Source organism: Phyllobates terribilis, unplaced genomic scaffold (genome assembly GCF_046119375.1).
Source record: "Phyllobates terribilis strain yellow unplaced genomic scaffold, ASM4611937v1 Scaffold_3__8_contigs__length_932513732, whole genome shotgun sequence".
NCBI classification, from domain to species: Eukaryota; Metazoa; Chordata; class Amphibia; order Anura; family Dendrobatidae; genus Phyllobates; species Phyllobates terribilis.
In genome coordinates, this window is record NW_027362763.1 from 556,681,467 (window position 1) to 556,699,496 (window position 18,030).

At 45.1% G+C, this 18,030-nt stretch overlaps 1 protein-coding gene across 1 annotated transcript in view; it reads right to left on the reverse strand.

The window, feature by feature from the left end:
- Positions 1–18,030, reverse strand: part of PLG (plasminogen) — a 200,331-nt gene that overhangs the window by 153,812 nt on the left and 28,489 nt on the right. The window contains exon 2 of the mRNA XM_073671410.1: positions 12,928–13,063. Coding sequence (XP_073527511.1) covers positions 12,928–13,063 — 136 coding nt within the window. The remainder of the gene's footprint in view (positions 1–12,927; positions 13,064–18,030) is intronic.

Genomic DNA, 18,030 nt, shown 5'->3' on the forward strand with positions numbered 1-18,030 from the left:
AGTTAACTGGGCTTATTTAGAATCTACACTAATAAAATTTGGTTTAGTCAAATAATCAAAACAATAATGGCACTATACTCGAGCCCCTCAGCAAGAATTTATGCCAACAATCATCTCTCTAAGATCATGCTGATTACCAATGGAACCAGACAGGGCTGTCCCCATCCCGATTACTTTTCACCCTTGTTATGGAGCCCTTAGCTGAAATGATTAGATTGAATCCAGCCATAAAAGGGATCCATTCAAAATCAGTCTTTTTGCAGATGACATTTTATTGTCCCTTACAGATCCATCTATTTCAATTCAAGAAGTCCATATTGCTTTAGACAAATATGCTAAAGCTTCATACTTCAAAGTCAATGTAGAAAAGTTGAAAATTCTCCATTTCTATATAGATACTTCTATAAAAAATAACCTAAAAAGTACCTCAGACTTTGAATGGGAGGACAAGTAAATTACTTACTTAGGAATTTTGCTCTCTAGAAATCTCAAAACAACTATAGATATGAATATGGAAAAAATTATTAATACAATAAAAAAGGATCTAGATAGCTTTTCCAATCTCGAATTGAACTGGTTACGAAGAGTAGTTTTCTTTAAAATAATTAGTCTCCCTAAGATCCTATGTATTTATTTTTGAAGAGGACATGCCCTTGAAATGTGTGTTTCAACAAGACAACAACCCTAAACACACCAGTAAATAAGCAAAATCTTGGTTCTAGTCCAACAAAACTGAGGTTATGGAGTGGCCAGCCCAATCTATAGAACTCTTGTGTTGTGACACAACAAATGCCAAAAAATTGTGGGATGTTGTCAAATCATCCTGGGCTGGAATAACAGTTGACAGGTGGCATAAGTTGGTTGACTCTATGCAACATAGATGTGAAGCAGTTCTAAAAAGCTGTGGGTATATAACTAAATATTAGGTTAGTGAAATCCCCTCAAAAAAAGAGAGTATGTATTGTGAGTTTGTAAAGACAAATGCAGACACTATTTTTTAGAACATTTTTTGGTATTTTCTGTAAAGTAGTTAAAAATTATATACATTTTTTTTCATGATTTGAAATAGAAAACAGTGTGCAATGTTCCCAATGTATGGAAATAAACATGTGTACAGTACAGACCAAACGTTTGGACACACCTTCTCATTTAAAGGTTTTTCTGTATTTTCATGACTATGAAAATTGTACATTCACACTGAAGGCATCAAAACTATGAATTAACACATGTGGAATTATATACTTAACAAAAAAGTGTGAAACAACTGAAAATATGTCTTATATTCTAGGTTCTTCAAAGTAGCCACTTTTTGCTTTGACGGCTTTGCACACTCTTGGCATTCTCTTGATGAGCATCAAGAGGTAGTCACCGGAAATGGTTTTCACTTCACAGGTGTGCCCTGTCAGGTTTAATAAGTGGGATTTCTTGCCTTATAAATGGGGTTGGGACCATCAGTTGTGTTGTGCAGAAGTCTGGTGGATACACAGCTGATAGTCCTATTGAATAGACTGTTAGAATTTGTATTATGGCAAGAAAAAAGCAGCTAAGTAAAGAAACACAAGTGGCCATCATTACTTTAAAAAATGAAGGTCAGTCAGTGCGAAAAATTGGGAAAACTTTGAAAGTGTCCCCAAGTGCAGTTGCAAAAACCATCAAGCGCTACAAAGAAACTGGCTCACATGATGACCGCCCCAGGAAAGGAAGACCAAGAGTCACCTCTGCTTCTGAGGATAAGTTTATCCGAGTTAACAGCAGCTCATATTAGAGACCAGGTCAATGCCACATAGAGTTCTAGCAGCAGACACATCTCTTCAACAACTGTTAAGAGGAGACTTTGTGCAGCAGGCCTTCATGGTAAAATAGCTGCTAGGAAACCACTAAGGACAGGCAACAAGCAGAAGAGACTTGTTTGGGCTAAAGAACACAAGGAATGAACATTAGACCAGTGGAAACCTGTGCTTTTGTCTGACGAGTCCAAATTTGAGATCTTTGGTTCCAACCACCGTGTCTTTGTGCGACACAGAAAAGGTGAACGGATGGACTCTACATGCCTGGTTCCCACCGTGAAGCATGGAGGAGGAGATGTGATGGTGTGGGTGTGCTTTGCTGGTGACACTCTTGGGGATTTATTCAAAATTGAAGGCATACTGAACCAGCATGGCTACCACAGCATCTTGCAGCAGCATGCTATTCCATCCGGTTTGCGTTTAGTTGGACCATCATTTATTTTTCAACAGGACAATGACCCCAAACACACCTCCAGGCTGTGTAAGGGTTATTTTACCAAGAAGGAGAGTGATGGGGTGCTACGCCAGATGACCTGGCCTCCACAGTCACCAGACCTGAACTCAATCGAGATGGTTTGGGGTGAGCTGGACCACAGAGTGAAGGCAAAAGGGCCAACGAGTGCTAAGCATCTCTGGGAACTCCTTCAAGATTGTTGGAAGACCATTTCTGGTGACTACCTCTTGAAGCTCATCAAGAGAATGCCAAGAGTGTGCAAAGCAGTCATCAAAGCAAAAGGGGGCTACTTTGAAGAACCTAGAATATAAGACATATTTTCAGTTGTTTCACACTTTTTTGTTAAATATATAATTCCACATGTGTTAATTCATAGTTTTGATGCCTTCAGTGTGAATGTACAATTTTCATAGTCATGAAAATACAGAAAAATCTTTAAATGAGAAGGTGTGTCCAAACTTTTGGTCTGTACTGTATAAAGATTTTGTGCTTCTCTCGTGTTTTTGAACACACTGCTATTATTTTAAACACTACTGTACCACATCAGTTCAAACTTACCCCCAAAATTTGTGTCTTAGTTTTTCTGGCAGTGTACTTATCAGCACTCATTTTTTGAATACCATATCCCTCTTTTTATCAATTCCGTCAAGGAATAAGTATTTTTATTTGTAGCTCTACACTACCCTCTACTCTGTAGATACAGTACAGTTCATTATATATTCTTCACCACCTTCTAAGCTTTTATTTCACTTACAGAGCTTATAGCTAAATGTTGTCCTCTTTTGTTGGCCCTTTCACTCACTTCTATCAATCATATCTTTATCATTCTTTATTTGACAAGAAATGAAGATCTTTATATCTTTTATCATCCTCCATGGACAAGAAAAATGTCCATTAACTTAATTACTCTCTATTCTATCATTCTTTGATGAGGTCCTTTTATTTTTCACCACATTTTTGAAACCAGTCACACTTCAGCTCAAAAACCATTAATGTATATGCTAACACACCTTTCCACTAGTGATGAGCGAACGTGCTCGTTTAACCCTTTAAACTAGCATGCTGGGGTACTTGCTGAGTAGTTTCGTCGTGCTCGGCATTTCAGTTGCAGCCTCTGCGGCTGCATGTGTGGCAGCTGTTTGTCAGGCAATCACTGTATGTGTCACAGTTGTGTAACAACTGAAATGCTGATCACGCCGAAACTACTCAGCAAGTACCCTAATGTGCTCGTTTAAAGGGTTAAACGAGCACGCTCGCTCATCAGAACTCTCCACCTCTCATCTTTCATAGCTAATATATGTTTTCCTCTTATAAATATCTGATCAAAACCACTTATTAGTCTTGTCTATTCCCTGCACAAAACTCACCTAATCCTTTTATTCTGCATCACTTTTAAAAAATGAAAGCACTCAAAAAACCTCATCTCAGCTTTTTTTCTCTTTTTTTGCTCCTCATTTCATCTGTGCACCTGCCCTATGTATAATATTTCTATTTTTGAAAATCTTATTAGCAGCTTGTTTTTTTCCCTTTCTAAATCTCACTCTTACTTTTTCTACTTATTCTGTGCCACTGTTTAAAAAGTTACAGGGCTCACAAAGTCCTCTGCTAATTGATTTTTCTCTTATTCCTTTATCACATATTTTCCCTCATTCACGTCAGTGTTTCTTATCTTTCTCACCCTATTAGAACTTGTTTCTTTATCTTTCCTTGTCCTTAAAGCCCAGTCACACATAACGAGATCGCTAGCGAGATCGCTAATGAGTCACGATTTTGGTGACGCAATAGCGATCTCGCTAGCGATCTCGTTACGTCTGACAGGTAGCAACGATCAGGCCCCTGCTGTGAGATCGCTGATCGTTACAAAGCTTCCTGGACCATTCCTGGGTCGTTGCGCTCCCGCTGGGCAGTGTGCATCGCTGTATTTGACACCTTATCAACGACCTCGTTAGCGATTCAGAACTGAGACATGTAGGCGTGCATAAATTGGACTTTTCTGCGCTCCTCGTCCCCGATTGGTGGTCACTACTGCGTCCTTGTTTTTTCAGATCCCACCAGCGTTCTCCGGCTGTGACTCCACTTTGAAGAAATCAGGCATCTTTAGCGAGGTAGGTATTGTTTGGGGTCTCAAATGAGTTTTCATTTTTAATGGAGACGCAGTAGAGATCCCATCTGACCGGAGACGCAGTGTTAAACCAAGGCCACCCAATCTGAATGCAGTAGCGTCCACCAACTGGAGATGAGGGGGGCGCGGAAAAGCAATTTTATGCACGCCTTTCTGACAAAGTACAGTCCCTATCAAGGTGTGGATCGTTGAAATAGCTGCTGTGTAAAAGCGTCCCAACGACCACCGAGATCGTTGGTTAGATTGCTGGGGCGGCCGAGATCGTTGGAAAGTTCTGCATGTTTGACATCTCCCCAGCGATCCCAAAACCGTGACGCAATAACGATCTCGCTAGAGATCTCGCTAGCGATCTCGTTATGTGTGACAGGGCCTTTACACTTACTAAATTTTCTTCATTTACTTTTAGCAAACACTTCTCTTAGTGATATAAATGCTATCTCACATCTTAGCCGTAATTGCCCTTCCAGGAGTTTTCCCATATTTAACACATAAATATTTGTAATTTATCATACTTTAGAATTACAGTATATATCTACATTTTTCATCACACAATTTTATTACATCCTACTAATTTCAATCCTTTGTGCCTCTTGAAAGATCTGGCAGGTGAACATCAGTTCATCCTTGCCACCTGCGTTTTGCTTCCCGCCAATGGTTTTATATTTGTTCCGATTTCCTTTTTTCTTTTTCTTGCCTCTTCACCAAACCCCTCTTATATTATTTTCACCCTTCATCATCCACTATCAACTTGGCTTTACACACTAATCTTCCATTCCTATTGAAATGTTAGCTTTTTGCCAGGTTCTATTCCCGCCTCCTCCTGAACATTCTTTTGCTCACTCTTATTTACCCCTCAAGCATTTTACTTTCACTAATGCCTTTAAAGTCCAACTTTCTTTTGTTATAGAAACACTTCCATCAAAATTTTTATACTTTTAATATATTGTATTCATTATATTATGTCACTGTGTACTTACATTTACTAATTTTGCCTTTCTCCCCAGCTAATTCTTCTCTTTTCTCTGCTCTATGTAGAAGCAGGAAGTCTCTTGTCCCTGCATTTATCATTTGCCTTTTCAACTCCTGACCCAGCTGCTCCCTGCTTCCCCCTTCCAGGGACTTTTGCAGTGACTTATGACTCAAATAGGGAAAATGTATTTCTTGTTTCTACATAGAGCTTAGAAGGATTCAGCTAGTCACTTTTTAATCACATGATGTCATAGACCTAATGGAAAACAAAATCATTAATTGGGTAGAAGGGCAAAATGAGCATGTATAATCCTTGTAGTCTAAGAAGAGGAACACTCCAGCGTAATAGTAAAGGCCCAGGAAGGTATTAAAAATTAATGTTTATTCCAACATTTAAAATTTCTATAAAGGTTAGGAAATTCAGACACAAAGTGAAACACAGAAAAAAAGAACCTACATGTTTTGCCAATAATTTTTTCAAAAGAGAAAGAATAAGGAGCATAAAGGTAAGGAAAAGTATACATTTTAATAATTACATTTAACAAATAAATATCACATAGTAAGTACATCAATAAGGAAGTCACAACTTAGATGATCGACAGTGTATATAGTCAGGAATACACAGCGCACGTAGGCTTTCTCAAGAGCCTCTTGAGAAAGCCTACGTGCTCAGGGCGAAACGCGCGTCGAGGCATCCCTTCCACTGAATTTCTGCTATTACCAGCGCTACTTTTTACCCTGGGTAAGGCACCCTTTATTGAATTATGGGCGATCGCTACTTCAGCAGATTGTTTGCTTGGGACTATCTATTATTGTAGCCTATAATCTACACTTATTGGAATATGCCTTGCTCTTTCCCATTCCTTTGAATCATTTCTAATGGCTAGGGGACTATGTGATTAATATGCACTGTGACTTCTGGTGAAGAAGCATGGTACACATGGAGACAATCATCCATCAAACAAGCAAAATGTGAGACCGTCAACATGAACACTCACTAACAGGGTTTTCTATAGATAACAAACGATAGTTAGGTTCCCAGCAGGAGAACACTTTGTGATCAGCCCACCATCAAATGACCCTCCTAACAAATAGGAGTTGTCTAAAGAGTACTACTTTTTTTTTAAAAAAAGTACTCCTACTAACTTTTTCATTAATTAACTGCATCTACCACTCCTCTCTCTTGTGCCCAGCGCCGTTCTTCTTTGCTTCTCTGTGATGTCACCGCTCTGTCTGGGTCATGCTGTGCACTGCATAACCCAGAAGCCTATGGAGCATCAGAACAAGGCTTCATAGGCTTTCATTGTAATATAGACTTCCAGCTCACGCATAGTGAGCGCATGCAATGAGCCAACTAATCAGAATTGCTTTGATATCACAAAGAAGCAGAGAAGGTGCTGGACACCGGAGAGAGCAGCAGTAGGTGAGTATATTAATTTACTCATATTACATAACATGCATGTACACACTCATTTAATGAATAAAAAAGTTAGTGGGAGTACTCCTTTAAGGTCTCATACACAATTATTGCATACAGCCAAATCACAGATCAAGCTTTGCCATGTGCATGAAATGACTTTGTCAGCACAAATTGACTGTTCAAACCAAGCACAGGTGCACCCTTGGCATTGCCAAACATTTAAGTGCACCTTTCCACCTACTTGTGACGCGCCCCCTGGGCCAGTGTTGTTTGGGGGATACCCGGAGCCGGATCAGATGGGGGTTGTAGTCTCCGAGTGGCGGTGACCCGGTCCGTGCCCAGGGTGTCAAGCTCAGTGTGTGGCAGTCCTACAGATGTTGCTGGATGTTCTTTAGTGTCGACTACGCCACCCGTTGATTTGCGGTCACTACGGCCGCCGCTGCAGCAGGGTCCGCTGAGGCTGGTGGTGTGTGTGCAGCTCAGGTAGTATAACCCCCAACGGGAGGGGTATAGCCTCAGGGGGTCAGTTGTAGAGGGTGGTGGTTGTGGTGGTGCAGTGAGAGTGGTAATAAGACTCCGAGTCGGGCTGTGCAGTTCAGGGTTTTACTTACTGCTTTTGTGTTGGTCACTCCGGCCTTGAGTGACCGCCCAAGCCGTGCTGCGTCCACCAGGTCCTGGACTCGGCCAACCCCCAGGTGATTCTGGAGCGTGGTCCTGAGCTCCCTTTCTGACTTGTCCTTCTCTCTGGCCTTCCCCACCAGGGATCCACCTAAGTCCGGCTCCCTCGGGCCTCTTGTTGGTAAAACCCTTGTCTCTGGGTTCCCTGACCCTATTCTTGGTTTGCCTTCCGGGTGGATTTAGTGGGTGGTCGTGGCAGATCCTGCCCACGACCTCCGGTCTCTGGCTAAGGATTAGGGCCCTCCACCAGCTTGGGATCCGGTACCCTTGTGCCAACTCTTCACCCTCTGGTCTAATTTTGGGTTCTTGGAGTTCCCTCTTCTCCCCCTCTGGGTCCTTCTTTCTCCTCTCTCTCTCTCTTGGCCTTGGAGCTGGCTGAGCTTCTCTGCTTCTCTGACTCAACTCTGACAGACTGACCCTGATCTAAGATGGTTCCCACCTTATATACTCCCTCTATGTGTGAGCTCAGGTGACCAGCACCCAATGAGCTCCTAGCATTACCCAGACTGCTCCCCCTATCTGCCCCTACACTACTGGGATATTCCACCCCCCTCCCACTCCAGCCAGGGACAGACACTGTCGTACCTGCACATTTCTCTAGTGGGAGTACCATTGGTCTGTCCCCCGGAAATGGGACGTATGTAGTGCATGCAGCCTACTGAGCTCAGTTCCACACTCCATCCTTACCCGGGAGTGGAATACCACACCTCTGGCTTGAGGTGTAATACCCCTGTAGCAGCCGAATCCTCAGGGTGCTACATTCCCCCCTGGTAAATCACAGCACGTCCTCGGGCTGTAAGATACAAAAACATCCAAAACATACAATTTTTTTTTTTTTCCATAAACATAAACATATAAAACATCACATAAAACTTTTCATAAAAACTCTTCATAAATAACGTCCTTGTAAACACTCTTGCTCCTCCGGCCACGGTGCAACTTGTGACCGGGAAAAGCGCGACAGTCTCTTTAAGAAAAACAACAGTTTACTATAAAACCGGTAGGGGGCGCCTTAGGAAGCGCAACTATATACAAGGGGAATATGGCCGCTCTCAGTCCTCGGCCAGGTAATGGGAATAGGGACACACGGGTTAACAGTTCACTCTTGTCCCAACGGGGACTTATTTAAAGCAGCAACAGTTCACTGTACCCCGATGGGTAACTATTTACAGTCTCTTTACCGTACTTTAACGACGGCGTCCTCCTGCTCCTTCTTTGGATTTAGACCCGTCCGGGTCCTCCTGCCCCTCCTCACACCGCAGCTCCTCCTCCGTCAGGCGATGTACATGGAGGGCGTAGGGTCCTTTGGCACACTTGTGCCGGGTGAAGGTGACCTCGTCCCCTACGTACAGGTCACGACCTCTGTGTCCCTCCGGCAGATGGCTTTCTACGTCTCTGTGTGTGACAAAGACGTCGCCGGGGGTATGATGGTCTTTTATGAAGCCCCACCCATGCTGCAGGTTGAATTTAATCACAGTCCCGGTGGTACGGGGACCATGAGCTGCACGGGGATTCCTCCTGGTCCGGCTCTTCTGCTCCGCGCTCCTTATCTGTGCTTGCTGTTCCCGGACCCGCCTCTCTCTCCGCTCCTTCTCGAAGAACTCGAGCTGCTGGCGGCAGCACTCTGCACGCTCCGCTGCGGCCGCCCGAGTCTCCTGAGTGAACCCCATGAGGTCTCCTCCGGTGGGGTCCCACTCAAACTGTGCCTCCTCTAGCGGGGGCTGGGTCCTCCTGACGGGCTTCGGAACCGGAATCAGGGGTTCATCTAGGGGTCTTTCTTTCCGGAGTCGGGGATGGTGAAACTCCGGTGGCCATATGAAGGGCTGCCCATCCGGGCACGTATGCTGGGCGAACAGGTCCTCACCCAGGTGCGGTACTTTAGGTGTTATGGGCGCTGTGGTGGTAGCGGCGCCCAGGTTGACCAGGCCTTGCGACCAGGCTTGGGGCACGCTAAAGGAAAAGGGCACCGTAAGAACGGCGGCGCCCGTGGTTACTCGGCCCTGCGACCAGGCTGGTGGCTCCGCGGAGGTAGGGGGCGCTGTTGGATGGCGGCGCCCGGGGGTACTAGGCCTTGCGACCAGGCTGATGGTATTTCCTGCTTTGCCGCGCTCAGGGTCGAAGCGCGTGACGTCACAGGGGTCGCGGCCGCGGTTTCCGGTTGAGGCCTAGTCTGCGGCGGTGACGATGCAGCGACGGGCACGGCAGGGGGAATTTCGGGCTCTGCGACGGGGAGCTGGGGCAGGTACACGGTTTCCCGGCTCGGGGTAGAGACGTCCCCTTTACCTGCCTCCATTCGTTCAGCTCCCTTCTCGGCGCCGTCTCCGGCCTTGAGTCCTCCTGCACCATCCTCAGAGGCGGTCTGTCTCCTCGTCTCGGGTGGCGTGCTCCGCTGACGGGTTCCGGTCTGCTGGGCCATCTCTCGGCTCCACTCCGCCAACGTCTCTCGCTGCACCCGGGCCATCCTCCGTGCGAGGCCCTCCAGTGCAGTCTGTGCACACTCCCGGTCTCGGGGGAGCTGTGCCAGGACCTCCACTAGGCCTAGTGGGGTTGTTGCTTGCAGCAGGCTCCTGACCACTGGGTCGGTGCTGCCTGACTCTCCCTCCATCTCCGGGTAGGCTTTCTCTGGACTCCTCTCCAGACTTCTTGTCTCCGGGTGCGCTCTCTCCAGACTGCTCCAGGCGACACCCATCTTTGCTCTCTTGTTCTCTCTCCGCCCACATTGAGGGTGGTCCCGGGGCAACTTTGTGATTGTCAGTTCCAGGGGCAGTTCTCTCACGCTGATGGACACTTCCAGCATCACAGTCTCTGTTGGTGGGCGCGGTTTCCGCTTTTGGCGCCATTCTTCGACCTGGCCCACGATGGGAGGTGGCCTCTTGCCACCCTCTGGCACGCCCATAATGGCGTCCGCTCTTCCAAGGCGGGAAATCTTTGGAAATGGCGGGAATCGTCTCCCAGTGGCGGGAAACTCCATGGATGGCGGGAAAAAGCTGCAAATAGCGGACAACCGGCGGGAAACGACCTGTGATGGGGTCCGTTGGCGGGGACCCTCCGGAACCGGCGGGAGACTTCTTTTTGAGGTAACGGTGAACTTTTCTTCAGGCACGCAGTACCCGGTTGTTGCGGGCACGTAATCCTGCCGACTACGCCAAAGTTGACGCGCCCCCTGGGCCAGTGTTGTTTGGGGGATACCCGGAGCCGGATCAGATGGGGGTTGTAGTCTCCGAGTGGCGGTGACCCGGTCCGTGCCCAGGGTGTCAAGCTCAGTGTGTGGCAGTCCTACAGATGTTGCTGGATGTTCTTTAGTGTCGACTACGCCACCCGTTGATTTGCGGTCACTACGGCCGCCGCTGCAGCAGGGTCCGCTGAGGCTGGTGGTGTGTGTGCAGCTCAGGTAGTATAACCCCCAACGGGAGGGGTATAGCCTCAGGGGGTCAGTTGTAGAGGGTGGTGGTTGTGGTGGTGCAGTGAGAGTGGTAATAAGACTCCGAGTCGGGCTGTGCAGTTCAGGGTTTTACTTACTGCTTTTGTGTTGGTCACTCCGGCCTTGAGTGACCGCCCGAGCCGTGCTGCGTCCACCAGGTCCTGGACTCGGCCAACCCCCAGGTGATTCTGGAGCGTGGTCCTGAGCTCCCTTTCTGACTTGTCCTTCTCTCTGGCCTTCCCCACCAGGGATCCACCTAAGTCCGGCTCCCTCGGGCCTCTTGTTGGTAAAACCCTTGTCTCTGGGTTCCCTGACCCTATTCTTGGTTTGCCTTCCGGGTGGATTTAGTGGGTGGTCGTGGCAGATCCTGCCCACGACCTCCGGTCTCTGGCTAAGGATTAGGGCCCTCCACCAGCTTGGGATCCGGTACCCTTGTGCCAACTCTTCACCCTCTGGTCTAATTTTGGGTTCTTGGAGTTCCCTCTTCTCCCCCTCTGGGTCCTTCTTTCTCCTCTCTCTCTCTCTTGGCCTTGGAGCTGGCTGAGCTGCTCTGCTTCTCTGACTCAACTCTGACAGACTGACCCTGATCTAAGATGGTTCCCACCTTATATACTCCCTCTATGTGTGAGCTCAGGTGACCAGCACCCAATGAGCTCCTAGCATTACCCAGACTGCTCCCCCTATCTGCCCCTACACTACTGGGATATTCCACCCCCCTCCCACTCCAGCCAGGGACAGACACTGTCGTACCTGCACATTTCTCTAGTGGGAGTACCATTGGTCTGTCCCCCGGAAATGGGACGTATGTAGTGCATGCAGCCTACTGAGCTCAGTTCCACACTCCATCCTTACCCGGGAGTGGAATACCACACCTCTGGCTTGAGGTGTAATACCCCTGTAGCAGCCGAATCCTCAGGGTGCTACACTTGTTTTTCATCTACCTCTGCCCTTAATGACTCTACAAAGCCATAGCTGCTAATCAAAGAAGTGGATTTGGACCTGGAGGGAAAACAATTATGAAGAAGATGCACTTATATATTTAGCTACTCTAAAGGTGCACTGAGCACCTGTACTTGGTTTGAACAGTCATTCTGTGCTGACAGACTCCCTTTTAGATAAATGTGGTAAGTTTGATTTACCTCCTTATGCTATCTTACCTGATATTGCATTTTCTTTGAGTGGTTCAACCATAACTCCCAATCAGAAAGCTTGCTGTCTTAGGGTGATATTTGACACAGAACATTACTTTATTTCCTGTATACAATCATTCAATCGCTCAGGTTACCTTTATCTTAAAAACATCTCCAGAATCCGACCTTTTCTCACCTTTCAAACTGCAAAAACTCTTACTGTCACTCTTATTCATTCTCGTCTGGACTATTACAACTCTCTATTGATCGGACTCCCTCTAAGGAAACTTTCTCCTCTCCAATCCATCCTGAATGCGACAGCCAGGATCGTATTCCTGTCCAGCCATTACAACAATGCCTCCAACTTGTAGCAGTTATTGCACTGGTTATCCATCTATAGAGTACAATATAAACTATAATATCTCCCTCACCCACAGAATTATCCACAGTTCTGCACCACCCTACATTTCCTCCATCATCTCTATCTATCACCAGAACCAGTGTTCTCTGTTCTGTAACTGATCTAATACTAACATCCTCATGCAGCTTTATATAATAACCCACATTTATTATAATGATGGCTGGACCATACATGACAAGCACTTTTAACCTATTGTGTCCCCCTATCTCATTAGAGAATGTAAGCTTGCGAGCAGGGCCCTTACTGCTCCTGTAACTGTTAAACAATATGTAACTATGTAATGTCTTTATTGTCTATATATGTACCCGCCTAATTGTAAAGTATTGCGGTATATGTTGGAGCAACATAAATATACAGTAGGTATTATTATTATCTTACAATATTGTTTCTGGGAATTAAAAGAACACTTAGGTTATAATTATAGCAAAGTATATTATCTTAACTTAATAACAGAATTGTGCATAATGCAAATAGTTAATATTCTGAACGATCCCAGATATGTTCAAAATTGTATGTACAGCTTACCTGCAAGTAAACTTCTGTTCAGCATCACACATCTTCGCACATTCCAAATCATCAGCTGTTGTATAAAATTCTCTTTGTTTACCCACCAGCCATGCTCCTTCAGTTTTCACATAGTTATCCAGTTCATTATTTAAAACTATTAAACAAAAAGTGTTTATTACAGTTTTCTGAGCTAGTGAAGATTACACTGATGAGCTGCCATAAAATTGTCAACTCCTGCCCATGGGTCTGTAATATACAACATACTTCTCTAAGATATATTTGTTAGTATTAATATCATCATCATTTGAACTATGTTTGTTAAATATGTTTTGTAGATAGCATTTACAGTGGTTGCTCATATACAGTGGTAGATTAACAGTACCATGGGCACCTGATTGTATGGAAAAAGTAGTCCTCTCTTCAGCCCAGAATTTTAAACATTCTTGCCATATAATTAGTTTAATTCATATTTATCAATTTTTTAAAATTGTTTTTCAAGGAGAGTGAGGAGTGTGGCATACGAAGCGTTCACTGAAACTTTTACTTTAACAACTCCCCATTCCTCCTCCATGTCATAAGAAAGAAGCAGAAATACGATGATGTACCGATTAAAGGTAAAAGTAAATTAGCAAAAGTTTATTAATCAAATAATTATATACAGAACACAATTGGGGGAAAACTGTCCTGCTAACATAGTGAGTGGGTTGGTAAAGCAGCATGGCAATATACAATCACAGCAGAGTTATATTGAAGAATCATGTGAGTTATGCGTGGGTGGACGCACAACTGTCTGTGAGCTCCTGCAGGGTCTAGCACGCAAGGTAATTCACATGGTTCTCTAATATAACTCTGCCAGATAAATGTGTCTGAGACTGACACTGCTGTGATTGTACACTGCTCAAAAAAATAAAGGGAAGACTCAAATAACACATCCTAGATCTGAATGAATGAAATATTCTCATTGAATACTTTGTTCTGTACAAAGTTGAATGTGCTGACAACAAAATCATACAAAAATCATCAATGGAAATCAAATTTATTAACCAATGGAGGCCTGGATTTGGAGTCACCCCCAAAATTAAAGTGGAAAAACACACTACAGGCTGATCCAACTTTGATGTAATGTCCTTAAAACAAGTCAAAATGAGGCTCAGTATTGTGTGTGGCCTCCACATGCCTGTATGACCTCCCTACAATGCCTGGGCATGCTCCTGATGAGGTTGCGGATGGTCTTCTGTGGGATCTCCTCCCAGACCTGGACTAAAGCATCCACCAACTCCTTGACAGTCTGTGGTGCAACGTGACGTTGGTGGATGGAGCGAGACATGATGTCCCAGATGTGCTCAATCGGATTCAGGTCTGGGGAACAGGTGGGCTAGTCCATAGCTTGAATGCCTTCATCTTGCAGGAACTGCTGACACACTCCAGCCACATGAGGTCTGGCATTGTCTTGCATTAGAAGGAACCCAGGGCCAACTGCACCAGCATATGGTCTCACAAGGGGACTGAGGATCTCATCTAGGTACCTAATAGCAGTCAGGCTACCTCTGGCGAGCACATGTAGGGCGGTGCGGCCCTCCAAAGAAATGCCACCCCACACCATTACTGACCCACTGCCAAACCGGTCATGCTGAAGGATGTTGCAGGCAGCAGAGCACTCTCCACTGCGTGTCCAGACTCTGTCACGTCTGTCACATGTGCTCAGTGTGAACCTGCTTTCATCTGTGAAGAGCACAGGGCGCCAGTGGCGACTTTGCCAATCCTGGTGTTCTGTGGTAAATGCCAAGCATCCAGCACGGTGTTGGGCAGTGGGCACAACTGCCATCTGTGGATGTTGGGTCCTAATGCCACCCTCATGGAGTCAGTTTCTAACCGTTTGTGCAGACACATGCACATTTGTGGCCTGCTGGAGGTCATTTTGCAGGGCTCTGGCAGTGCTCCTCCTGTTCCTCCTTGCAGAAAGGCGGAGGTAGCGGTCCTGCTGCTGGGTTGCTATGACCACTTTCACGTCTCCTGGTGTACTGGCCTGTCTCCTGGTAGCGCCTCCAGCCTCTGGACACAACGCTGACACACAGCAAACCTTTTTGCCACAGCTCGCATTGATGTGCCATCCTGGATGAGCTGCACTACCTGAGCAACTTCTGTGGGTTGTAGAGTCAGTCTCATGCTACCATGAGTGTGAAAGCACAACCAACATTCAAAGGTGACCAAAACATCAGCCAGAAAACATTGGTACTGAGATGTGGTCTGTGGTCCCCACCTGCAGAACCACTCCATTACTGAGGGTGTCTTGATAATTGCCAATAATTTCCATCTATTGTCTATTCCATTTGCACAACATCATGTGAAATTGATTGTCAATCAGTGTTGCTTCCTAAGGGGACAGTTCGATTTCACAGAAGTTTGATTTACTTGGAGTTGTATTCTGTTGTTTAAGTGTTCCCTTTATTTTTGAGCAGTGTATATTGGCATGCTGCTTTACCAATGCAAATACTATGTTAGCAGGACATTATACTATGTTATAACACATAATTCTACTAAGATACATGTATTGCATGTGCATATGTTGATATGATTATTCTACCCCAAACCCTGTGTGCCCCTCTTTTTACAATTTTCCCCACACACATGCTCCTTTTTTCCCCAATTGTGTTCTGTGTATAATTATTTGATTAATAAACTTTTGTTAATTTACTATTACCTTGGACCAGTACATCCTCGTTTTTCTGATTCTTCCTTGTAACATTTGACGTATGGTCATATTAGTTCATTTTAACAATTGCATTTTATATACGGTATTACAATAATTATATGTGACTGTTTTTTACCATTGAACACATTTTTCCATGAGGTATTTTCCTCCTCCATGTCATGGCTGACCACATACATAGAACTGCTTTTGCACTCACTGACAAGGACATAAGCATACTTATTCACAACTCATATGGAGACACTAATATGGAGTAAAACACTTTTGTATAGACAAGAATATTTACAGTGTGTGTGTGTATGTTTATATATATATAGAGGGCCCCTGTGAAAGAAGTGTGCTTGGGGCCCCCTCCTTTCCATACCAAACCTACAAAATATACATATATATGTACAGAGGGAGCAATTGTTAACTTGATGTAGTCTCAGAAGTGCAATTTGAAATACTGCGGATCTATTTGTGAAGTGCACCTATTCAATGGGAATACTCTGCATGTGGCATGTGTGCTATTTCCTGCACAGAATCCACCTCAATAGGTGGCTTGTCAGTAGGACAGGACATTTAAAGGGGCTGTTCAGTACTTTAATATTGATTGCCTACCCTTATGATAGGTCACCAATACCAGATCCATGATGCGGGTGTGACTCCCACTGATCAGCAACCACAGATCAACTGTTTTCGGGACCAGTGGCATCCGGAAGTGCTCATTTGCAGAGCAGAAGAGTACAGCTCCACAAAATGTATAGTGTCCATGACTGGGTACTGCACATCTGCCTCTATTCAGATCAAAATGGGTGCATCTGCAGTACCCGGCTGAGGCCACTATAAAGATGACAGCGCTGTACTGTTCTGCTCTGCAACTGTGCAAATGCATCACCGCTGGCCATGGTCTTCTGCAGGTTGTGACCTGCCGGATTGTCCCAGTGTCTGCTGGGTGAGCTGGAGTTCACTTTTCAATGTAAGTCTATGAAAGCCGAAACGAGGCTCAAAGACTTACATTGAGAGCTTGTGACCATTACCTTTGACTTCTGGTCAATCAGAAGTCATGGTCGCAAGATGGATAATCGAGCTTTGAACGGCACTGACCCGTGACCATAAAATAGAGGTATCCACTGCCGTGTCCGGCTGGCTTCTCCCAGAACAAATCCAGTTGATTGACAGGTAAACACAAGAAATATCTATCATTTAGAGCAGTGTGGGGAGGAGCCGGCCTTTAAGCTACATTTTCTCTGAAACTCTGCATTGTTTCAGAAAAAAATATTCCTGACTACAATCACACAGTCGGGCTCTGATTCCTGCCACCCGTGATCTGGTCAGCATGAATCACATGGCAGGCTCCCTTTAATGGTCAAATTAGCTATTTAGAAAAAAAATCCACTATATGCAATGTTTAGTATTGAGAAAAGTGTTGGGGTCTTCGCAGCTACCATGGGGAGCTCCAGTGAGGTGGCTCCGTATATGAGCACGGACATCACTTAAAGGGGTTTTCCCACAAACAAAATTTTGTTTTAATAATTGTCTGTTTCTGACCGTGTACGGAACATGCTACATCTCCTGGGCAGGAGAGGAAGCAAAAGAGTATACAGACATTACAGCAGGGGATCACAGAGGAGTCATTTTGTGATGTAAAATATTGTTTAAAAACAGGTACTGAAATATTTTATATCACAAAATGACTCCTCTGTGATCCCCTGCTGTAATGTCTGTATTCTCTTTTGCTTCCTCTCGTGCCCAGGAGCTGTGGTATGTTCTGTACATGGTCAGACATTGCCAATTATTTAAATGAACTTTTGTTTGTGGGAAAACCCCTTTAAGCATCCAGACCCAGAGGGTTAATGAGCAGCATCTGTTATCTATAGGGTATTGTGGTTATCACTTGGGCTCTTTTACAGGATACTGTGTGTGATATAAAGTCATCTACTGCTCTATTCTAAACCTGTTTTGTGTGTTATGTTCATTGGCCAGACGGAGGACAAAACAACACTATTCTGGCCTCCATCTGGCAATACATCTGTGTAAATGAATGTATGTGGCTCTGTATCTGCATTCCTGTCTATGTATGATTGTGGTTTTACAGGAAGATTTTATGCTGTGGTTTTGTGTACCTGGCGGCCAGAGTTTGAGCAGTATGCGGGCCCGTTCACATGATGTTTTTCATCCATGTTTAGCATGTATGTTTGGAAAGCACTCAATGTACATGCTAAATATGTCACTACTAGCCTTGTATTGCCACATGGAGGCCAGAATAGTGTTATTTTGTCCTTATCCTGCATAAATATGACGCACCCCTGGGCCTGTGTCGCACAGCGTTGCGCATGCAGGAGCTTACCCGGAGCCGGATCTGTTGAGGGTTGTAGTCTCGTGGCGGTGACCCGGTCCGTGCCCAGGGAGTCAGACCAAGCGGCGTTGAA